The sequence below is a fragment of the Aphidius gifuensis genome, linkage group LG3 (genome assembly GCF_014905175.1).
Source record: "Aphidius gifuensis isolate YNYX2018 linkage group LG3, ASM1490517v1, whole genome shotgun sequence".
Lineage (NCBI taxonomy): Eukaryota > Metazoa > Arthropoda > Insecta > Hymenoptera > Braconidae > Aphidius > Aphidius gifuensis.
The window spans coordinates 1,499,564-1,520,180 of record NC_057790.1 but is presented as its reverse complement, the minus strand read 5'-3'; the positions used below and the strand labels follow the sequence as shown (position 1 = coordinate 1,520,180).

Here is a 20,617-nt window from a genome sequence, read left to right as displayed (position 1 = left end):
TGGATTCATCGAAACTGGCAACGTAAAAAATCGAAAATTTCCTGAAAATTTAAAAATTACACTGTCGATAATTTACCGATTGAATTTTTATTGATACCGCGATTTTTAAAATTTACAAAAAATAGTTTTACTATTCAATAATTATTTTAAATTCTAAATTATTTTAAATTGATTAGAAAAAATTTGCGTTAGAAATCGTTTCGATTGTTGAACAATTTTTTCTTCTAATTCTTTCTAAAACAAAAGAAAATTTGTTAAATAAATTTTTTTATTGTTGTTTATTTGATAAATAGCAATTTTTATATAATTATTTTTTTCTGCTGACACATGTTAATTGGGTTAATTAATTTTTAAACAATATCATTACACCAAGTCATTTTTAATCATTCAATATTATTTCATATACATCAAATCTATAAACATTTAATTCCATAAATTCATATTTTTTAAATTATTCAACACATATATAATTTTTTTATTTATAATATATATCTTCAATAAACTCTCTTTATTATTTTTCTTTTAATATAGTTTTAAATAATTTTGTTTCATTTTTTTTACCCATAATTGATTGTCACGTTTTTTTTCGCGATATATTTTTTACTTTTATTATTTTTTTTTGTTCCCATCGTATTCATGATAATCGACGTTTTTTTGAGACAATTTTTTTTTTCATTTTTAAATTATATTATTTACGAGTATACATACAATATTTACACACAAATCATATTGCCCATCATTCATGAAAAATTCATACATGGACTAAAGCTTTTTTGAAATATTTTTTCATTTATTTGATAAAGATACTGTTGTTGATTTTTTTTTAAAATGTAAAGTGAATTTAAATATAAAATATTGATTTGCCTTGAGGGTAACAACAATTATTCTTATTTATTCAATTAATCAAAAAACAAAAATTTTTATTTTTCAATTAGGTCATGAGGCTGACATGGGCTAGTTACATTTTCCCATATACCAGTTGGTGTGAAAATAAGCTTTAAGTACACTCTAATTATTGATTTTCTCTTTTAAACTAACAGAATTTTTTTGTGTAAATATTTTCTAAATATCATAGTACATTTATTATTAAATAAAACAATAATAATTTAATTTTAAAATACTTTTAAATGTACCTTTTTGTTATTTAAATAATAAATAGTTTAATTATTTTATTCTATACATTTATACACAAATAAATTATTTATTTTTATATATTATTTAGAAAGATTGCTTAAATATTTTTGTTGATTTATTCAATATTTCGCAGCTTGATATATTTATTAAAATTTTAAATAAAATTATGATATTGTATATAATTTTTGGTCGTTGTAAAAAATATTTCAAGGTACGAAATTTTGATAATTTTTATTGTAAATGATATGATGATTAATTATCAGTTGATTTATTATTTAAATAATTAAATGGATAATATAAATTTCATGGAAATCTTGAGAAAAAAAATATAATCATGATGACAATCATCAGTTATTGTTGTTACTCCAAGATGAGCATGTTAAGGTCTCGTGAAGCTGTATTTGTAGGGTGTCCAGGCAAACAATTCTATTAAAAATAATAATAAATCTCTTGAATTTTTTTTTGCAACAATTAATATCATAAAAATAAAAGCTTCATCAATATCTATTTGGAGCTTGCATTTCATTTTAATATCCAATTAATACAATTATTTTTAATGCTCGTTGTAAAGCTCTATACTACTAGAAAATATTAAAAATCTACTAAATAAAAAAAGAGTCTAATAAAAGCTTGCAAAAGTCCAGGTAAGAATTTTTTTTTTTACAGTGAAAAGTATGATAAATAAATTTTATTTCAAATCACACACCATGCATGGAATTATCTCTGTTACAATTTTTTTTTACAAGTTAATCTAAAAATTAATTAGTCATTTTATTGGTATTAATTTAATACTGATTTGGTGGCTAATAATACTAATAAGTATTTAAAAAAAATATAATTAAATTAAATGGAAAGCTTTAGTTATTATGATTTGATAACTAGCAAATTATTTAAACAAATAATAATAAAAAAATGTTAAAAAAATAAAGGCGTTCTAATAATTTTATGATATAATCTACACTAAAATTTTTAATGTTAGACAAATACTTTCAACGTTTATTTTATATTTTTTTTTGTATGGTTTTTTTTATGGTCATTTCATGACTTTTATTTGGCATTGATAATAGGTATTTTAATAATAAGGTAGTAAATAAATCTCTATGATTTACCATTGTTGGTGAAACATGGACAAAGAGCATTTAATATCCGATTGCAGAAACCACGAGCTCGATTGTTCCAGCCATTGATGATATTACCACCCTTTAATCTACTACCTGTTAACATGAATTTTATTTTTTTTCATTAATATTATATTAATAAATATACAAATTAGTTTTTATTTTATTTATTTTTGATATTTATTTTATATTTTTATAAATATAATTCTGTAATTAATCTCAATCGAAGGATTAAACGAACAAATATTTATTCATTATTGTTCCAACAATAAAAGACACTTGTTAATTATCATAATCAATATCATTTAAAAAAATAAAACAACACTAAATTGCTTGATACTGTGTCTATTTAAAATTTAAAATATTTAAATAAACAGCTGCAATGTAAACTGTATACATAATATAAATTAAAACAAAACAAACTATTGATTTACAAAATAAATTATATAATAAAAAAAAGTTAATATAATAATGAAAAAAAAAATATTTAATACATCTAGAAGTAAAAAAAAAATATGCCAAAAAAAAGCTCTTTAAAATTGTTTTTTAAAAGAAATTATTATCAATTGTTTTTACATTGTTTAAACAATTTAAAAAAATTTAAATTTCAAAAAGAAATTAGGGTGTTTTTGTAGATAATGAGAAATATTTTTAAAAAATTTGCATTTACGTTTTTTTTTTTTTACTTCTAGTACAACAAGTATATTTAAACAAAAAATAAAATTAAAAAAATAATTATACCTTCATTAGTGTCACCATCCTGAAACAAACAATACAAAAATTTTTCTAGATGTTAATAAATACAAACTATAATATTGTTATAATATTATGAAGCAAATATGTCATCTGATATGCAAGTTTATATTGAAAATAGAGATACTTGATCAAGTGCATAGTAATTTTAATTATAGGTAAATATAACAAGCGGATCTATCATATTACTATGTACGATACAAATATGTATACATGAAAACTTGTTACTTATTTAATCAGTCAACTTTAAATAAGTTATACTCTCAACTAAGTAGCTTCATATTTTCATTATTAAATTATTATTATTACCAAGTTTACTGCTCTCAAACAAACAAAAATATACAGCAATGAAATTTTAAATTTATATTAATATTATTATAGATTTTTATTTTAAAAATAGTATCAAATTAATTAAAACAAAATAACATGTTATCATATAGTTATTATTATTTTTTTAACGAACCTGAGCTTCGAGCTTTTTTTTAGATGCTTCAGAAGTTGCTGTTTCAATGACATCAGTGACAAATTTTGTTGTTTCTCTCATAAGCTCTTCATCTTTTTTAAATGCCTCTTTTCTGTCTTCCAGACTACCAGTCATTAGATTTTTATCCTCATCATCCATAACTGGTGATTTAAATGTCAAGGACATTTTTGTATTCATTTTTAATTTTTTTTTTTTACTTTTCTATTTTTAAATTAACACTTATTTAAAAATAATTCACATATTGTTAATTTTCTGTAATAAATAAATAAACAATTAAATTAATTAATAAATTAAATTATTAAACAAATAAACAATCAATTAAATATAAATTTTTCAATCAAGTGAAATAAGTCAATTGTATGGTCAGCCACAGGTGGCCATAAAATCAAAAAAAATAAATAAATAAAAAACAACAACACCCATTAACATTAAAAAATTAAAATAAATAATTAACAACAATAAATTATTAATCAGTAATAATAGCTCACATGTCATACACAGAATACTGTGTTAATTTTTCGATTCGAAATTTTCCAATACTCAAACAAAAATAGAGTAAGATTTTTTTTTTTCAACACTTGTTATTTTTTTTGTTTTAATTGATACAATTGTTTATTGTTTTCGAGACAAATAGTAGTTTGTATTTTTTGATAATATAAAAAATAAATAAATAGAATAACTTGGAGACTTATGAAAGTCAGTGAGTGTTGTTTGTGATATTTAGACTAACTGACACTAGCTCGTCGACCCGGATACCTTGTAATGATCGGCTGCCCTGAGCCTGGTATATTTCCCCGCAAATAAAAATATATATGTATACATCACCCCTTCTGTTTCTCCTTGCAAAATATTAAGCATGCGCTTTAATACAATTTTTTATATATATTTTATATATGTTGTCATCATAGATACATTATAAAAACGTGTGTGATGTTTTTGTTTTTGTCTGTGTGGACAAATAAATATATCAAATAATTATATCATCAAATGCATTTACCCAAAAGTTTATTACAAAATCAATATATTAATAATTTATTTAAACAATTCAATAATTTATTTAAATAATAAAATTATTTATTAACAATATTTTTTATAAATTAATTATCATTGAATTGAATATATTTTTCATCTTGAAACTTGATAAATTAAAAAGTTGTTTATAAAATTTTTACAACATTATTTATTTATTTATTTAATTGTTTATTTATTTATAAATATTGTTCTTTAAATTCTACGTATTTTAATATTGGTTTATATTATTTTTCTCGCTTTGATTTTTCTATCTTTGTTTATTTTTTTTATATTGATTTTCAATTGGTAATAAAATTTGATGAAAAAATTATCAAAAGCTTTTCATTTTATAAAAGAGGTCAAGTAGAAAATTTATCATTGTTAATATTTTTTGTTGTACCATTTGAGTATCCTTCAATATTTTGACTTTGTCATAAATTTTGAGCTTTATATAATCAACAATATACATGTATATCTTGTTTTTTTTTTTTTAGTTTTTCAAGTATAATTTATGCAAGCTCAAGATAAAATCAAAATAAAAAATTGATTAAATCTTATTTACGATGGAATTTAGGAGATTTAAAATTATATATATAGAAATATTTAATATATATTTAAATATCGATTTAGATGAGCTTACTATCTGGCTCAACTTGCGCTTTCTGTTCATTCACGAGGTTCATTGCTAATTATAATGCATGATCACGTATTTTTACTGATTTATATTTTTAATTTATTTAAAGGTAAGATTGTCCAGTATGGTCATTCTTGATGATTCATTATCTTCATTTATTTTTAGCTCATCTGCTAACTCAGCAAAAGAATCATTCTATTTAAGAATCATTCGAGAATTATTTTTTTTTTCATTTGTCTTATGAGGGGTTCTTGTAATTATTTTTTCCATAGAAATTTCTATTATGCTATTTATTGTTGATGATATTTACTATTCTAATTATTTATTTATTTTTAAATATTATTTTTTAATAACTCAGTTATATTAAAATTTAAATTTAAACATTTTATTTTTTTATATTTTTCTAAATAAATTTTTATAATCTTTGGCTATTTTTTCATTCAAAAAATTATTTTTTTATTAATTTTATTATTTATCTAATTTAATTTTTATTTCACGTATTTTATTTTTAATTTTTAACAATTTAAATTTCATTGAAAAGAAAAAAAAACTAGCTCGTAAGATAAAACAGAAAAAAATTTAAAAGAAAAATATAATATTAATTAATTTTAATTAATTGTTTTTATTATTTAATATTATGTGCTGTATTTATTAAAAAACTTTCAAAATATTTGCTAATTTTAATGATTGAAACTAGGGATTTTTATCGTCTTAAAAGTTTGTTTTTTTTGCTTTGTTTTTTTTGTTTTATTTCTCTCTAGAAATGCTCGAACCTAGCGATCGTTGCGGCATATAAAAACAATATTTGACAGTGTTTGACAGAGACCAACTGAGTCTGCCTCTCGTCTCTAAAAAATTTTCCACTAATTTGACGATTTATTAAAAAAATAATAATTGTTTTTAATCTTCTATAACGTTAATAATAATAGTTAAACATTTGTTACTTGTTAAAAGTGTGTTGAGTGTGTCTAAAATATACAACAAAATGTTAATAACAATGAAAAATACTTGCCGCCATATATTTAGCTTCAATAAATGATAAAAAACTTGATGTAAAAAAAAAAAAAGGAAACGAATACACAAAAAACAAAACGCCAGACGTGTTGGATGTTACTATTTATGTAATTTCGGTTGCACAAAAAAAAAAAACAGTAAGACACACACGTAGTTTTTTTTAAAATACATATTTTTTTTAAAAAAAGACATAGTTATAAATATGGCGTATCGTGGTATAAAATGTTCAGATCCATTTGTATCAAAAACATCAAGAAATGAAAGATTTGCACAAATGTCAAAACAAGAACAAATAATACAACAAAAAAAATTAGAAATACAAGCTAAAATGGAGGAAATTAAAGCTAAACAAGCTGTTGAAAGTGTCAAAAAAACAAGTACCACAAGTAACACAACAACTGACACCACAATGACAACAACATCCACAACCATTATCAGTGATACATCAACTACCAGTAAAATAAATTCACCATCAAAGTAAGTTTGTTTTTTTACTTGACAACAACAACAACAACAGCTTTTTTTTAACTCTGTTATTTGACAATTTTTTATCATTGGATTTATCAACTTGTTGTCATTATTACAACTTGTAAATAGAATTCTAATATTCTGTTGTCAAATTGGAATTTTTTTATTTATTGGTTATGTTATTTGAACAGATGATTGATAATAATAATAATAGAAATAATAACATATGAATGACAGATCAGGTTGATAGAAATTTTTGTATTGTATTTATTTTTCATGACATATTTTTAGCCTATTGATGTCGTCAATTGAAAGAATAAATGAATAATTTTAATTGTAGCAATGATAAAATTTTGTGTTAGATATGTATATTATTTTAATTGTATGGAGGTCAACAGCTTGAATCTGTTTTATTTTTAGGAAAGAGGACGAGAAGCCAAATTCATCAGTGTCTACTGTAAATTTATTTGCCAATGATGGAAGTTTTTTGGATCAATTTAAAAAAATATCAAATAAAACACCAAATAAACAAGATTCATTATTAATACAATCCAATGATGATGAAAAAAAAGATGATAGTAATAAAAATGATAAAAGTTATGATAATTCAAGAGACAGACGTTGGAATGGTAGTAATGAAAAGTCTAGAGATTGGGAAAATAGAAGAGATAGAAGACGTTCTGAATCAAGATGGAGTAGAAATTCAGAAAGATGTCGTAGTTCATCATCAAGTCCATCACCACCACCACCTCCACCATCACGTCATAGATCATCAATGAATAATGAATCAAGAAGAAATAATAATTATCATCATTCATCAAATTCTCATTCAAGAAATCAATACAATAACACCACATCATGTCAATCACAAAATTCAAATCAAACACCATCATCATCTATGATGTCTCGAATACCACCACCTCAACAATCACCAATAATTCATCAATTAACAAGTGTTCCACCTCCAAATATGAGAAATATTTCTACAAATATTTCACCAATACAAAATCATTTATTACCACCAAGAGATAATGATAATAATTACTCGGGTATTGATAATCATGGAGGTAATACAAGAATGTCATTACCACCACCACCACTTCCATTGATGATGGTTAGACCTCCACCGCCACCACCACTACCACCTTCATCAATAAGAGCATTACCTCCAAATACAAATATTCCACCACCTGGTTTAAATATATCTGGACAACAACAACAACATCATCAACAACGTCCAACACCTGCACCTTGTAATATACAATCAATAAGTGGTATTCAACCACCAAATATACCACCACCACCAACGACAACAACAACAATACTACCTCCAATGTCACAAATGCCACCAAATATGTTGCCAATAGTTAATCCAATGATGATGAATGTACAATCATTAAATGTACATAATGTATCATCAACAATTAATAATGTACCACCACCAAATTTAAATATACCACCACCAAGTACAATTATCATGCAAACAGTACCACCACCATCAGTGCCAACACAACAACCAGTTACATCAGCACATTTATTACCTACAACATATCCAACAATACCACAAAATCAATTACAATTATCAAATACAACATCAAATATTATTCCATCAATTGTGAGAATTAATAGCAACATATCATCTACACCAGATCATTCAGGTTATTAATATTTTCCTCATTTTTTTTTATATGATAATTGAGTGTTCTTTAAACTATCATTATATCTAGCTAAGAAATAAGATTAGATGGAAAAAATGTCATAGTAAATTAAGCTTGACACTTTAATGAATAATTCATTTTGAGATTATTATTTTAATAGGTCATAGTTGTCCAGTTGAAGCTGAACAGTTGGCAAGAATTGTAGCTGACTGTGGTGATGCAATTGAGCAAGAAGTACGTGAAAAAAATGCCCATGATCCAAAATTATGGTAATTATATTTTTCTTTTAAATATAAATTTACAAGGACAAGTAATTTTTATCTAATTTATTATTTTAATAGTATAAAATAATATCCAATTTATTATAAATATGTCAATTTATCATCACTACCTACGTGAATTATAATATCTTGTTATTAAATCAATAAAAAAAAATAGTTAGGCATTAGCATTACTTGACAAAGCTTTAAGTATTATTTTAATCAAGGTTTCTACATCAAAAGCAAAGTGCAGCATATCAGCAGTACCGAGGATTGGTTGGTAAATTTCGTGATGAAAAAAATGAATGTGATAATATAAAAAAAGGAAGTGGAGCTGAATTATATTGTCCAGAAGATGCTCTAAGTGATACTGATGATTATGATAAATCTACAAATAATAATTCATCACAAAATGGTATGTTGATTAGTTTTTCATTTTCTAATTTAGTTATTGATAAATGTATAATTATTATTGCTAGATAATTCAAGAGAAGAAAGTAGAGAAGAACGTAAACGTAAAAGAAGAAGTCGTTGGAGTGAACCAGATAATAAAATATCAGTTAGTGAAATAATAAACATACCAACAAATATTCCACCACCAGTTTTATCACGACCTGTAATACCAACTAGTCAATGTCATGGAATTGTCATGCCAAAAATACAAAATACCAAAGGTAAAAATCCAATGTTAACAAAAGTATCAAGAGGTGATCCAGCATTACTCAACTATGCCAGACAAACATATGGTACATTGGATTTAAGTGATGAACAGTGGAAAAAAGCTGAAGATCATTACAAGGTAATAAATAAATTAATTTCTTTAAATTACAAACAGTTAATAATTTAAATTATATATTTTTTAGATAAATCTTTTATATCAAAATTTATTAAAAAAACGTGAAGAAGTTAAAAGATTAGAAGCTCAAGGTAAACATAAATATGAGTATGATAGTGATGAAGAAACTGAAGGTGGTACATGGGAACATAAATTAAGATCAGCTGAAATGGAAGCAACACAATTATGGGCTGATGAATTGACAGTTCAAAGTGAAGGAAAACATCATATTGGTGATTTTTTACCACCTGATGAATTAAAAAAATTTATGGAACAATATTCAGCCTTGAAACAGGGAAAAGAGCCGGATCTCAGTGATTACAAAGAGTACAAACTCAAAGAAGATAATATAGGTAAATAAAACAATTAATTGTTAATATTTTAATTAATTAATATTGCATTAATAATTATTGTTTAAATAGGTTTTCAAATGTTACAAAAACTTGGATGGAGTGAAGGTCAAGGATTGGGCAGTGAAGGAAGTGGTCGTATTGAGCCAATAAATAAGTAATTAATTTGCTTAAATTAATTAATTAATAATCAGCAAAATATTATTGTTTATTAATTGATTTTGTTTTAGAGCAACAAGCAGGCTTGACAGTGCTGGACTTGGCTCTGAACGACCAGATGGTATTTCACGTGATGATGATGAATTTGATGCATACAGAAAAAGAATGATGCTTGCTTATAGATTTAGACCAAATCCATTGGTAAATTTTTAATTTTAAATAATTGTTTAAATAATAACAGCTTGATGTTTCATTGAAATATTTTATTGTTGTTGCAGAACAATCCGAGAAGGCCTTACTACTAATACAAAATTATTCTATTTATTTTATTATAAATTATTATTATTATCATTTTGGCCATAATAAATGAAAACATAATCACTATTTTGTATGTAAATACACGTATGTATAATGAGATTTTTTAGTAAGTATTTTGTTTTATTTAAATACGTATTTTATATGTTATCGTTGAAGGTTGTTGAAATATAAAACGATGACGACAATTTTGTCCTCAAATAAAATTATTTGTACATACTTGTTGGGTATTATTGATAAACCCTTTAAATAATATTTATAATATGATAATTATATATTTTATTTGTTAACATTTTTTAGTCAAAGACAATTAAACAATTTCGGAGTTTAATAAAGAAATTTTTTTATCGTTTTTTTTTCGATTTTCTTTTGTTCAAGTTAATAGAGGTTTATAGAAAATATTAAATAAATTTTTGTGGATTAATTTATATTTTATTTATCGATAGTTTTAGTTTTTTTTTTTTTAATTAACAAATATATAATTTTTTTATTTCGAAATTTGCGGAGATGTTTTTCTATTCTCCCACGATGATGAAGCTGCGTAGAAATTCGAAATGAAAATTACAAAAAGAAATGGAAATTATAAAAAAAAGAGAAAGAGTAAATAATGTGTCTTTTTTATTTTTAAAAGTATTCCTTTTTTTTTTTTTTTTACTCTTAAAAAAGACGAGAAAGTTTTTTTTATTAAATACACGTATTGTTTACAGTAAACAAATGAATTCCACTAATTATTTCATTATCTTAATTAAAATCAAACCATTCAATATTTAATCTCAAAATAATAATTTTATTTTAATGATAAACATATTTTTTTTATTTACTCTTCAAGTTCATGTTTTTTTTTTTTTTTTTGTATCACATTAACTTTCTATAAATGACATTTTACTAAAAATACAATTAACATAAAAAAAAAAAGTAAAAACAATTAAACATTAAAAAACAAAAAAAAAAACATTTAATTAAAAAATTTCATTTGTATTTTTGTAATTAAAAAAAAAATATATTTTATAAATTTATTTATATATTTCTTTTTATATAAAATAAAGTATTGTTTTTTATTTTTTTATTAACACTTGTTGAAACAATTTGTAATTGAGCATGACGAAAATTTAACAACATCTAAAATAATAAAATAAAAAATACTAAGGCTCATTGAAATAGTCATGAATTATTTTACGATTAAACTCGGCAAACAAATACTGTGGAAATATTGTAAACATTTTTATTAACTTTTTTTTTTTACTATTTTATTATTGTTAATTTTGCAACTGCCACCTACAATAATCATCCACTCTAATTATCTAAATTTACAAAGAAATTCAATAATATTTCTTTACTATTTTCAACAAATAAAAATACAATAATTATATTTATTTAATAGTCAAATAGTTCAATCTAGTGGAACTGAAAAATTTATTTTTATAGCGTGTGAATAATATACTCAATGGATTTGCTTGTTGTATATTTTTATTTTTAAAAAAACTATTTTTTATATCGAGACCAAATACAGCTGAATAATCCGAGTTTGATCAGGTCACGATAATAAATAGAATTGTTGTATTATGTAACAACTACTACAAGCGTGTCGGTTATTATCGTGTCCTTTTTTTTTATTATCTATTTACTATTATTATCACAAGATGAATGGCATCACTATTCACTATTCGCGTGTGAGACCACCAAAGAAAAGAGACAACGCAATGATCATAAATATTTTGCGGATATTGTCTCAAGTCACTCGACATTTCTCTGCTATTTTTTCTCTTTACATTTCGTTATTTATATTTTTTTTATTACTATTTTTTAACATTTCTAAAATCGCGCAATCACGCGAAAATATTTTTTTTCTATCAATTAAGTATTTTTATTTTTCTCAATATCAATTAGACAAATTAATTTTCTAATTAATTTTTTTTTTTTTCTATTGGCGTAAATTTTATAATTTTAGTTTATTTTTTTCTTACCGGGGATGGAAAAAAAAGGGGATGGTCAAATTAACCAGAGCATTAAAAAGCTGTCCAACAACATTTTCTCGTTTCTATAAATTTTATTCCACAAGTTTTAAATGTGCAATTAATTTTCAAACAAATAAATATATTTTTTAAATAGCTACTATTTTATTATTTACTAGATTTTATTTATTCATTTTTTTAACTTTCATTATCAAATTAATTTTTAGGTCACCTTTTACTTTTGATCTCATCTTCATTCAAGAAAAAAAAAAATGTTCATCTTGATGATTAGTAGGTCGTCAAAGACCTTTTAAAAATGATATTTCTTCATAATAAATTTTCATGAGAAAGATAATATTTTTTGTTGAAAGAAAAAAAAAACAAGTGTAGTTATTAGTAGTAAATTAAATACTGTCCTTATTATATAAAAGTAAATAAAAAATTGGTTTAATCCTTTCACACGCCAATCGAATGCCAATCACATTTGAATACAGAATTTTTATAAAAAACAAATTAAAGTGTGGCTCTTACAAGCCCGTCTCACCCTCAATATTATGTTAAACAGTGTTATTTTTTTATTGATGTCTAATCTTCAAAGTGTCATGTACAAAGTATCAAACACTTCCGCATTATTTATACATAATATTATTTATATCATGCATCTGTAACACGTGCTAAATTGATGTGTATATAATTAATATAATAGTAATTGATATCAGCAATTTATATAAAAGAAAATAATTGATATTTACTACTTTATTGCTATTTATTAAATGCATCATTATTTTAAATTTATATTGTAAAATTGTTGCTTAATTCACGAGATTATTTATTCATTAGTGTTCTTGTTGAGACATAGATTTATAGACAAGACATGATTATCCAGTGTGTCAGTGTTACACTAGACGAGTCACGATTTTTAGATTTTTCATTTTGATTTTTTTATGTATCTTAGTTTATGAAACAATTTATAGGATTTTTATATTTTTTGATATTTAAATTATGCCACAATGAGAGCAAAAGTCTTTCATTGTTTAGCAAAAATTTTATGTGCTTTATATAAATGTAATATATATTTATTAATGTACACGAGATGAATATCTGGTGACAAAAAGAAAATTAATTTAGGCTCACACACCCTGACTAATAATATGGTAATTAAACTTTTTTAAAAAAAAATAATATACAAGTTACAAAATATTAAAAATAAATGCAGAAATATATTTTTTTTAATTGTTGATGGTATTGTTTGAATAATTAAATTAATTAGATATTTTTTTAAAATTTGTTTGTTAATATTTTTTTTATTTATGTAATTTATTTATTTGTTTTTGCAGAAATTAATGTCGTGTTTGGGCTCAATTATTATGTAGCCTTGAAATAATTATTCATTCATTTAATAATTTTTTCATTCATGTCACACCTTGATTAAAAAAGAGGATTGAGTTTTGAATTAAATATTACGGAATTATAAAATGAATAAATAAACTAAGGCATGCCATTGTGATTTAAATAATAACTATGATTTTCTTTTTTTAAAAAAACATAGAAGCTGAAATTATGGAATTCTTTAAGGAATAGTTTTTCATTGAATATTAATTGAATTTGATAATTATTTCAAGTGTGATTTAATAAAATTAGCAATATTTAGGTGTTGATTAAATTGTAAAAGCTGAAAAATAATAAATAAATAATTACAGGTAAATTTAAAACGTGTCTTTTCCTAGTCACCCAGGAGGTAGACACATGACTCGTTTTTTTTATCAAGTGGTTTCTCCAGTAGACCTATTCCACTTTTCGCGCGCATTTTCTAGCTGCAGCTAGAATTGTTTCGATCGGATTTTTAAATTTTTCGATTGCGCTCAAAGCAGCAAGTATGGACGCACGCGGGTTCAAAAAATAAATATATAATCATCACTATATACCCGCGCTCATAGCAGCAGGTATATTTTTGATTATTTAATGTGATATATCATAAGACATTTCTTGGCTCATTTCACTAATCACTATGCCACTATCACTTGTTGTGATAGGACATTTCTAGGCTCATTTCACTATGCCACTATCACTTGTCGTGATAGGACATTTCTAGGCTCATTTCACTATGCCACTATCACTTATTGTGATAGGACATTTCTATGCCTACTATTTCACTATGTCAATATTACTATTTCACTTTATAAAATCTTGAAATTCAGCAAATATTAAATGTCTTGAAAATTATTATAAAAATCTGTAACAAAAAAATTATGAAATTATACAAATCCTGAAACAAAAAAAATCTGAAAACATTAAAAAACATAATATTAAAATTGTGAATATAACTCGAACTCCTGAAATCATAAAAAAGCTGAAACATATAAAAAGCTGAAACAGAAAAAATCCTGAAACATACTTGAAAATTTGATTATTGTTTTTGGAAAAGTGCATTTAATATCAAAAATATCTTAAACATAAACATACATCGCGAATGGAAAATAGGGTGAAAATTTATCTATTATAAATTTTCACGATAGATAATAATGTCCTAATCACCCTTGTCTACTCTGTTTGAGATAGTCAAGGTCGATTCATTTTGACTTTTACACTACGACTATTTAAATTGGCATTTAAATTGAATGTAAATTATTGTAAAAATCAGTCAAAATAAATCTATACATAAAATAATAATTTGGAACGACAAGAAGTTTCAAAAAATATAGCAACAATTTTTTGAAACTTCAAGGATATTGAAGCACTTTTCCGGGATAGGTTAAAAATTACAACTAGTCAATTTTGATCTAGAGGAACCTACCTTTTGCGAGTAAACATCCACGTAGAAATTGTCCAGGTATTCTCCAATAATCCAATTAAATCCCATCATATCCTTATAGCAAATCCATGAAGAAGTTGTCCAGGTACTCTCCAATAATCCACATAAATTCCGATCCATCCTCTCAGCGAAGCCATGTAGAAATTGTCAAGGTAGTCTCCAATAATCCATTTAAATTTGCGGTTAAATCTTCTCAGCAATAATAATAATCCCAAACAGCAACAGGCACTTTTTACACTTATACACTTATTTCACTTTTATTATATCACTTAATTTTTTTTTTATATATTTCTTTTTTAATAATAATCACTAGCACTTGCACAAACACTTTTTTTTTTTTTTTTATGACCATACGAGACGATCGGCACGTGGTCATTTCAAGCTAAACGTAACCGACAAAAAAATTCTAGACGATATACACTCCGCGAAAACCGACGAAATTCTACGAAAATTTTCTATTATTTTACACGTGTACTTTTTTTTTTTTTTTTAACCAAACAACCACGAGGTACTTTTTTACTAACCACGAATTTAATGGACGGAAAATTTTTAGATGATGTTAAGCCGATACAACCCGATGACAAACTGACTGGAAATCTTCTAGGACTGCGCCTTATATATCCTAGACTGTCCTAGACGAGGACTAGAGGTCGCTTTTTCTAGGATTTACTGCCTAGTTTCGCCATCTGCAGATCAGCCATTGGCTAACGCCAAGCAAAAATTTTTGAAACACCTTTCGCGCCAGGTGAAAAAGAAAATTCCACGTGGATGCCATGCTCTCGAACCTAAAAAAAAACACGTGCAAAAAAATCTCAAATATATTTGTGTGAATTTTAATAATTTGTAAAAGAAAAAAAATATATTAATGTGTATACCGATTATTTTAAAATTGATTAGAATAATTTGCAAATTGAAATTTTGACTGATGAACTTTTCTCGCTGTTGCTTTTCACTGGTGACTTGGAAATTTTACAGAAGAATTATTTCGACAAATAGTATTTAAAATTAAGTAAAAAAACAAATTAAACTAATCAATTTTTTTTTTTATAAATTTGTTGAATCGACAATCGAACAATAAAAATTATCAATTTCAATTATCATCTTTTACGACGTAGTGGCAACGTAGTGGAAATTTGGTTAGAATTATTTTGAATTGCCTCGTGTAGATTACCTCGTGAAATTTTATGATAAAAAAAATTTGCAAGTGTTTAATTGATCAATTTATTTTTCGATTGTTGATTCAACAAATTTATCAAATAATTTAGTTTTTTTTTTTACTTAATTTTAAATACTATATGTCGAAATTTTTCTGTGAAATTTCCAAGTCACCAATGAAAAGCAACAGCAAGAAAAGTTTATCAGTCAAGATTTTAATTTGCAAATTATTCTATAATTAATTTCAAAATGATAGCTATATATTTTTTTGCTTTTACAAATTTTTAAAATTGACAAAAATATATTTGAAATTTTTTTTGCACGTGTTTCTTTTTTAGGTTCGAGAGCATGGCAAATTTTCTTCTTCACCAGGACGTCGACACGTTATGCTGCGCGAAACGCGAAAATATTGCCTGGTGTTGGACACCGTGATGTACAAGGAAATTTATATTTTAAAATTAATTAGAATAATTTGCAAATTAAGATTTCGACCGATGAGATTTTTTTTCTATTACAAAACTCCACGTGTTATTTTAAAATAATTCTAATTAAACTATTAATTTATTTTACGTGACGAAAAAATTTCGAATGCTCTCCAGAAGATAACTAAATTATCTTTTTAAATTTCCAGTAAAAACGAGCTGGAGAGAAAAACATTTTTCTCTTTAACATTCTTTAAATTTCACCGAACAATTTTACCAAATTTAAAATCAATATATTTATCTTAATTTATTGTTTATAAACTTGTTGTATATAATAATAATAATTAATCATCATCATAAGAAGAAAAAGTATATATTTTTAATAAAAAAAAAAAATAATTTGTAATAAGTATCTAAAAGTAAAAACCGTGTCGAAATTAAAACGATTGGTACAATTGGTTGTGTTATATGTTGCGGAATAAATATCCAAAGTATCATCATGATGATCATGATAATCGAATTTACCTGGTGATGTATATATTTGATTACCATGTACGAAAAAATAAAAAATAAAATTACATTATATTAAATACATAACGATACAACAACTCTCTTCTTTTAATATTATATGGACGGTGTGTGTGAGTGCTTGTTAATAATTTTATATTGCTCGTGATAATATGCTTACAGTAAAATAAAAATACATACCACATTTGACAGTTGAATAATTATTTCAAAATAACAAGTGACCGTCATGAATTCATCATGAAAAATATTGATGCAATCTGATGATTTTTCATAAAAAAAATCGATTAGTAAATAGATAGATAAAAAAATAATTAACCAAGCAAGTATATAAATAAATAATTAAATAAATAAATAAATAAATAAATAAATAAATAAATAAACAAACTAATTAATTAATAATTAATAAACAAATTAATAAATAAAGTAAATAATTAACAAATCAATCGAACAAATGAATGAATAAATAACTAAATTTACAAATGAAAAATTAAATAAATGAATGCATAAATAGATAAATAAATAAATAAACAAATAAATAAACAAATTAATTTATTAATTATTAATTAATTAATAATTAATAAATTAATTAATAAATAGACTAAATAATTAACAAATTAATCGAACAAATGAATTGATAAATAACTAAATTTATAATTGAAAAATAAAATAAATAAATGCATAAATAGATAAATAAATAAATAATTAAACAATTAGATAGTTAAATAAACAAATAATAAAATTCATTAACAAATACGTAATATAGAAATTAGAATAGAAATTTTTTATTATGCATATGACAATAAGTGTGCTGTCTGATAGTTTTATTTATTTTTTTATTTCTTTAAAATAATTATATAATTTAATAGTTTATAATGAACGTGAGTATTGAAACGATAAATATATATTGCAAATACATTTATTTATATATGTATAAACTAAATGGGATGAAGATTGTGACTTCACTCGGTCTTTATTGCATTTATTTTTATTTTATTTTTCTTCACTTGCAAGTCTTCTTCGAGTATTGGCCTCCAGACTTATAAATGCTTCAGGGTCATGGTTTTCATTTACTTGGATGACTGTTATGTTTACATATGTGTATTATGTTTTTTTTATAACATGCAATTGTTGTTATTTTTAATTAATTTAATGAATTTATAATGATGTGAAATTGATTGAATTGATTCATTTGTCACGTTATGTTAATGACAAATTTGCGACAAATTAATTCAATTGTATATCAATGAGATAAATTGTTAATATATAAATTTTAATTTGATAATAAAGCGGATTTATCTAATTTATTAGTGATTAAAAAATAATTATGTCATCTTGAGTTTTTAGATTAATGAATATTTAATTTTAAACGTCCGTCAAATAAATTATTTAAAATTTATTTTTGTAATTTAGGTTTTAATTAGATAAATGGTTTTTTAAATAATATTAGTGTTTGATTAATTTTTTTTTAACGAGAAAAGAGGTCTATTAAATTATTATAAATTTATATTTTTTATTTGTATAGATTTTAAGCGACTTTTGAATAAATTATTAAAGAAAAATTGAAAGATATTTAATTTTCGTTTTTCTACATCTTTTTGTAAATGTTATAAATAATTATATAATTAATAATTTTATAATTTACAGATTATTATTATTAACTAATAGAGCTACTACTATTTTATAAAATTATAAAACTAAAAATTTAATTGCCTTAATTATTACAATACAAAAGAAAAATTAAAAAAAAAAAAGAAATTAAAAATTCTTAAAATTAATTTGCATTATATTTTTTAAAAATAAAAAAATTATATAACAAAACAATTATTTTTTATTTAAATGACTTGTTTGAATTACCTCAAATCTATTTTTCCTGACTTTCCGTAATTTAAATCGACAGCCTACGTAATTTATAGGAATGAAAAAAATAAAAAAATATAAAATGAATGTATAATTATAACGGTTCATCATTTTACATTCTTAAAATATTTAATAAAATTGATTGTTATGAATTTTTTATTTCTCCATTTATCGTACAAGATGGAAAGTAGATAATTTCGAAAAAAATAAAATTAATAATCCCAACTATAAATAAATAATAAAAAAATAAAAAACTCGTTTTCGAAATAGGTGAACTGCAGCAATCAGATGAATATTTACAACTATTTTGTCGTTTCGAATGTTTTGTGTCACTTCATTCAAGCAAAAAATAATCATCAACAGGTGAATCTATAAAATCCTATTAAAGCATAAATAAATAATCATCTAAAATAATAAATAAACAAAAAAATAAAATTGTCACAGTAGATTGAATTTTTGGTTCTAATTTTCATTTTTCTCAAATAGAATGTTTTTTAAATTTTCAATACTCTGTACTTTTTGAACGTGAAAGTAACAATATTCTGTATGGTAGTTGATCGGTAACACGTGCCTGAAAATGTAGTTGATGGTGGTGGTTGAGCTGGAAGTAGTGGTGGACCCCATCGACTCACTGATTCACTGAATTTTTCACAATCGTTCAACACTTTAGCAAGAGCTGACTTTGCTGACGGACATAATTTACAAATTTTTCCATATTTTTAAATAATTTAACAATAATTTTTTTTAAAAATCAAAAAATCATATAAATTACATACAATGATCAACAACAATTTCATTATAATTACAAAATAAATATTAAAAAACTGTGAAATTACCTGTGAAATCGAAAAAAAAATTATCGAAAATTTCTGTGTTTAAAAAATAATAATTTACAAGTGTTTATTTATATTTTTTTACAACAAAATTATAATTTTATATTGACAATTAATTGTTAATTAAAATTGCAACAAATAATTATCTTAAAAATAAATTTTACATTACTAATTTATATTTCGAAAAAAAAAAAAATTATTTCGAAAAGTGTTAGAAATTATTAACTGTATTTATGTACTTGATAAAAGTTTTGAGAATTACTAGTGAGTAGTGTTTGTTAATTTAAAAAATAAAAATTTGTTAAATAAAAAAGGGCCAATAATAAAAACAGTTGTGAATAATTTAAATAATAATGAGAGAAGCGGTGTTAGCCGCGTGTTTTCTGGGGCTCGCATTTGCAGCGAGTCCAAGGTTGCCAAGAACATCAGCGGATCAAAGAAGTATTAGAAATACACATGTCATCACAAGTAATATTACAGGAAATGTATTGCCAGCATCAATGAGAGGATCACAACGAAATCGGTGAGTTATTTATTAATTTTATAAATATATTTATCATGGCAAATTGTTTTTAAAATTAATTGCTTGATTTTTTTCGAATTGAAAAACAATAAATTGTGGTGGAAAAAAATTTAATTCCCATCGGGTATATTCAACACCCAAGCCATCAGTAGATAAATATAGATTAATATTATTGTTAGTATGTGATGATGATGATGATGATGGTGATGGTGATGATAATGCCGAAGAAGATTGCTGTCGTTTTTTCCTAGAAACAGTCCCGCGATCTATTGAAGAATGCTGATGGAAAAACAAGAGCAATAATTTAACGAGAATTTTCTTCTCTGATTCTTGGCTAATTAC

General features: G+C 23.6%; 3 protein-coding genes across 3 annotated transcripts in view; 2 read left to right on the top strand and 1 right to left on the bottom strand.

Annotated features, from left to right (window-relative positions):
• Positions 1-561: 561 nt before the first annotated feature.
• On the bottom strand, positions 562-4,249 carry LOC122851298. Its single transcript, XM_044150431.1, has 5 exons — positions 3,978-4,249; positions 3,469-3,741; positions 2,994-3,012; positions 2,244-2,348; positions 562-1,560 (listed from the first exon to the last, which is right to left on the bottom strand). Exons 2-5 carry the CDS (start codon positions 3,664-3,666, stop codon positions 1,514-1,516), a joined length of 369 nt encoding a protein of 122 aa, XP_044006366.1. The 5' UTR covers positions 3,667-3,741; positions 3,978-4,249; the 3' UTR covers positions 562-1,513.
• Positions 4,250-5,940: 1,691 nt separating this feature from the next.
• LOC122851297 (integrator complex subunit 3 homolog) lies at positions 5,941-10,402 on the top strand. The gene is made up of 9 exons (XM_044150430.1): positions 5,941-6,625; positions 7,037-8,274; positions 8,435-8,543; positions 8,762-8,949; positions 9,014-9,333; positions 9,398-9,722; positions 9,792-9,876; positions 9,950-10,079; positions 10,157-10,402. Exons 1-9 carry the CDS (start codon positions 6,351-6,353, stop codon positions 10,181-10,183), a joined length of 2,697 nt encoding a protein of 898 aa, XP_044006365.1. The 5' UTR covers positions 5,941-6,350; the 3' UTR covers positions 10,184-10,402.
• A 9,484-nt stretch (positions 10,403-19,886) lies between these two features.
• The window catches only part of LOC122851296 (angiopoietin-4), a 37,062-nt gene continuing 36,331 nt past the window's right edge, over positions 19,887-20,617 (top strand). Inside the window, exon 1 of the mRNA XM_044150429.1 lies at positions 19,887-20,275. Within this exon, the coding sequence (XP_044006364.1) occupies positions 20,106-20,275 (170 nt within the window). The 5' untranslated portion in view covers positions 19,887-20,105. The remainder of the gene's footprint in view (positions 20,276-20,617) is intronic.

What these genes read in the sequence shown, in the direction of transcription:
- LOC122851297 (XM_044150430.1), top strand. Translation starts at nt 6,351, where the DNA reads ATGGCGTATCGTGGTATAAAATGTTCAGATCCATTTGTATCAAAAACA. An exon ending in AAGCTGAAGATCATTACAAG is followed by an intron (nt 9,334 to 9,397) that starts GTAATAAATAAA and finishes TATATTTTTTAG; the next exon opens with ATAAATCTTTTATATCAAAA. An exon ending in ACTCAAAGAAGATAATATAG is followed by an intron (nt 9,723 to 9,791) that starts GTAAATAAAACA and finishes TTGTTTAAATAG; the next exon opens with GTTTTCAAATGTTACAAAAA.
- LOC122851298 (XM_044150431.1), bottom strand. Translation starts at nt 3,666, where the DNA reads ATGAATACAAAAATGTCCTTGACATTTAAATCACCAGTTATGGATGAT. An exon ending in TCCATGTTTCACCAACAATG is followed by an intron (nt 1,561 to 2,243) that starts GTAAATCATAGA and finishes TATTTTTAATAG; the next exon opens with AATTGTTTGCCTGGACACCC.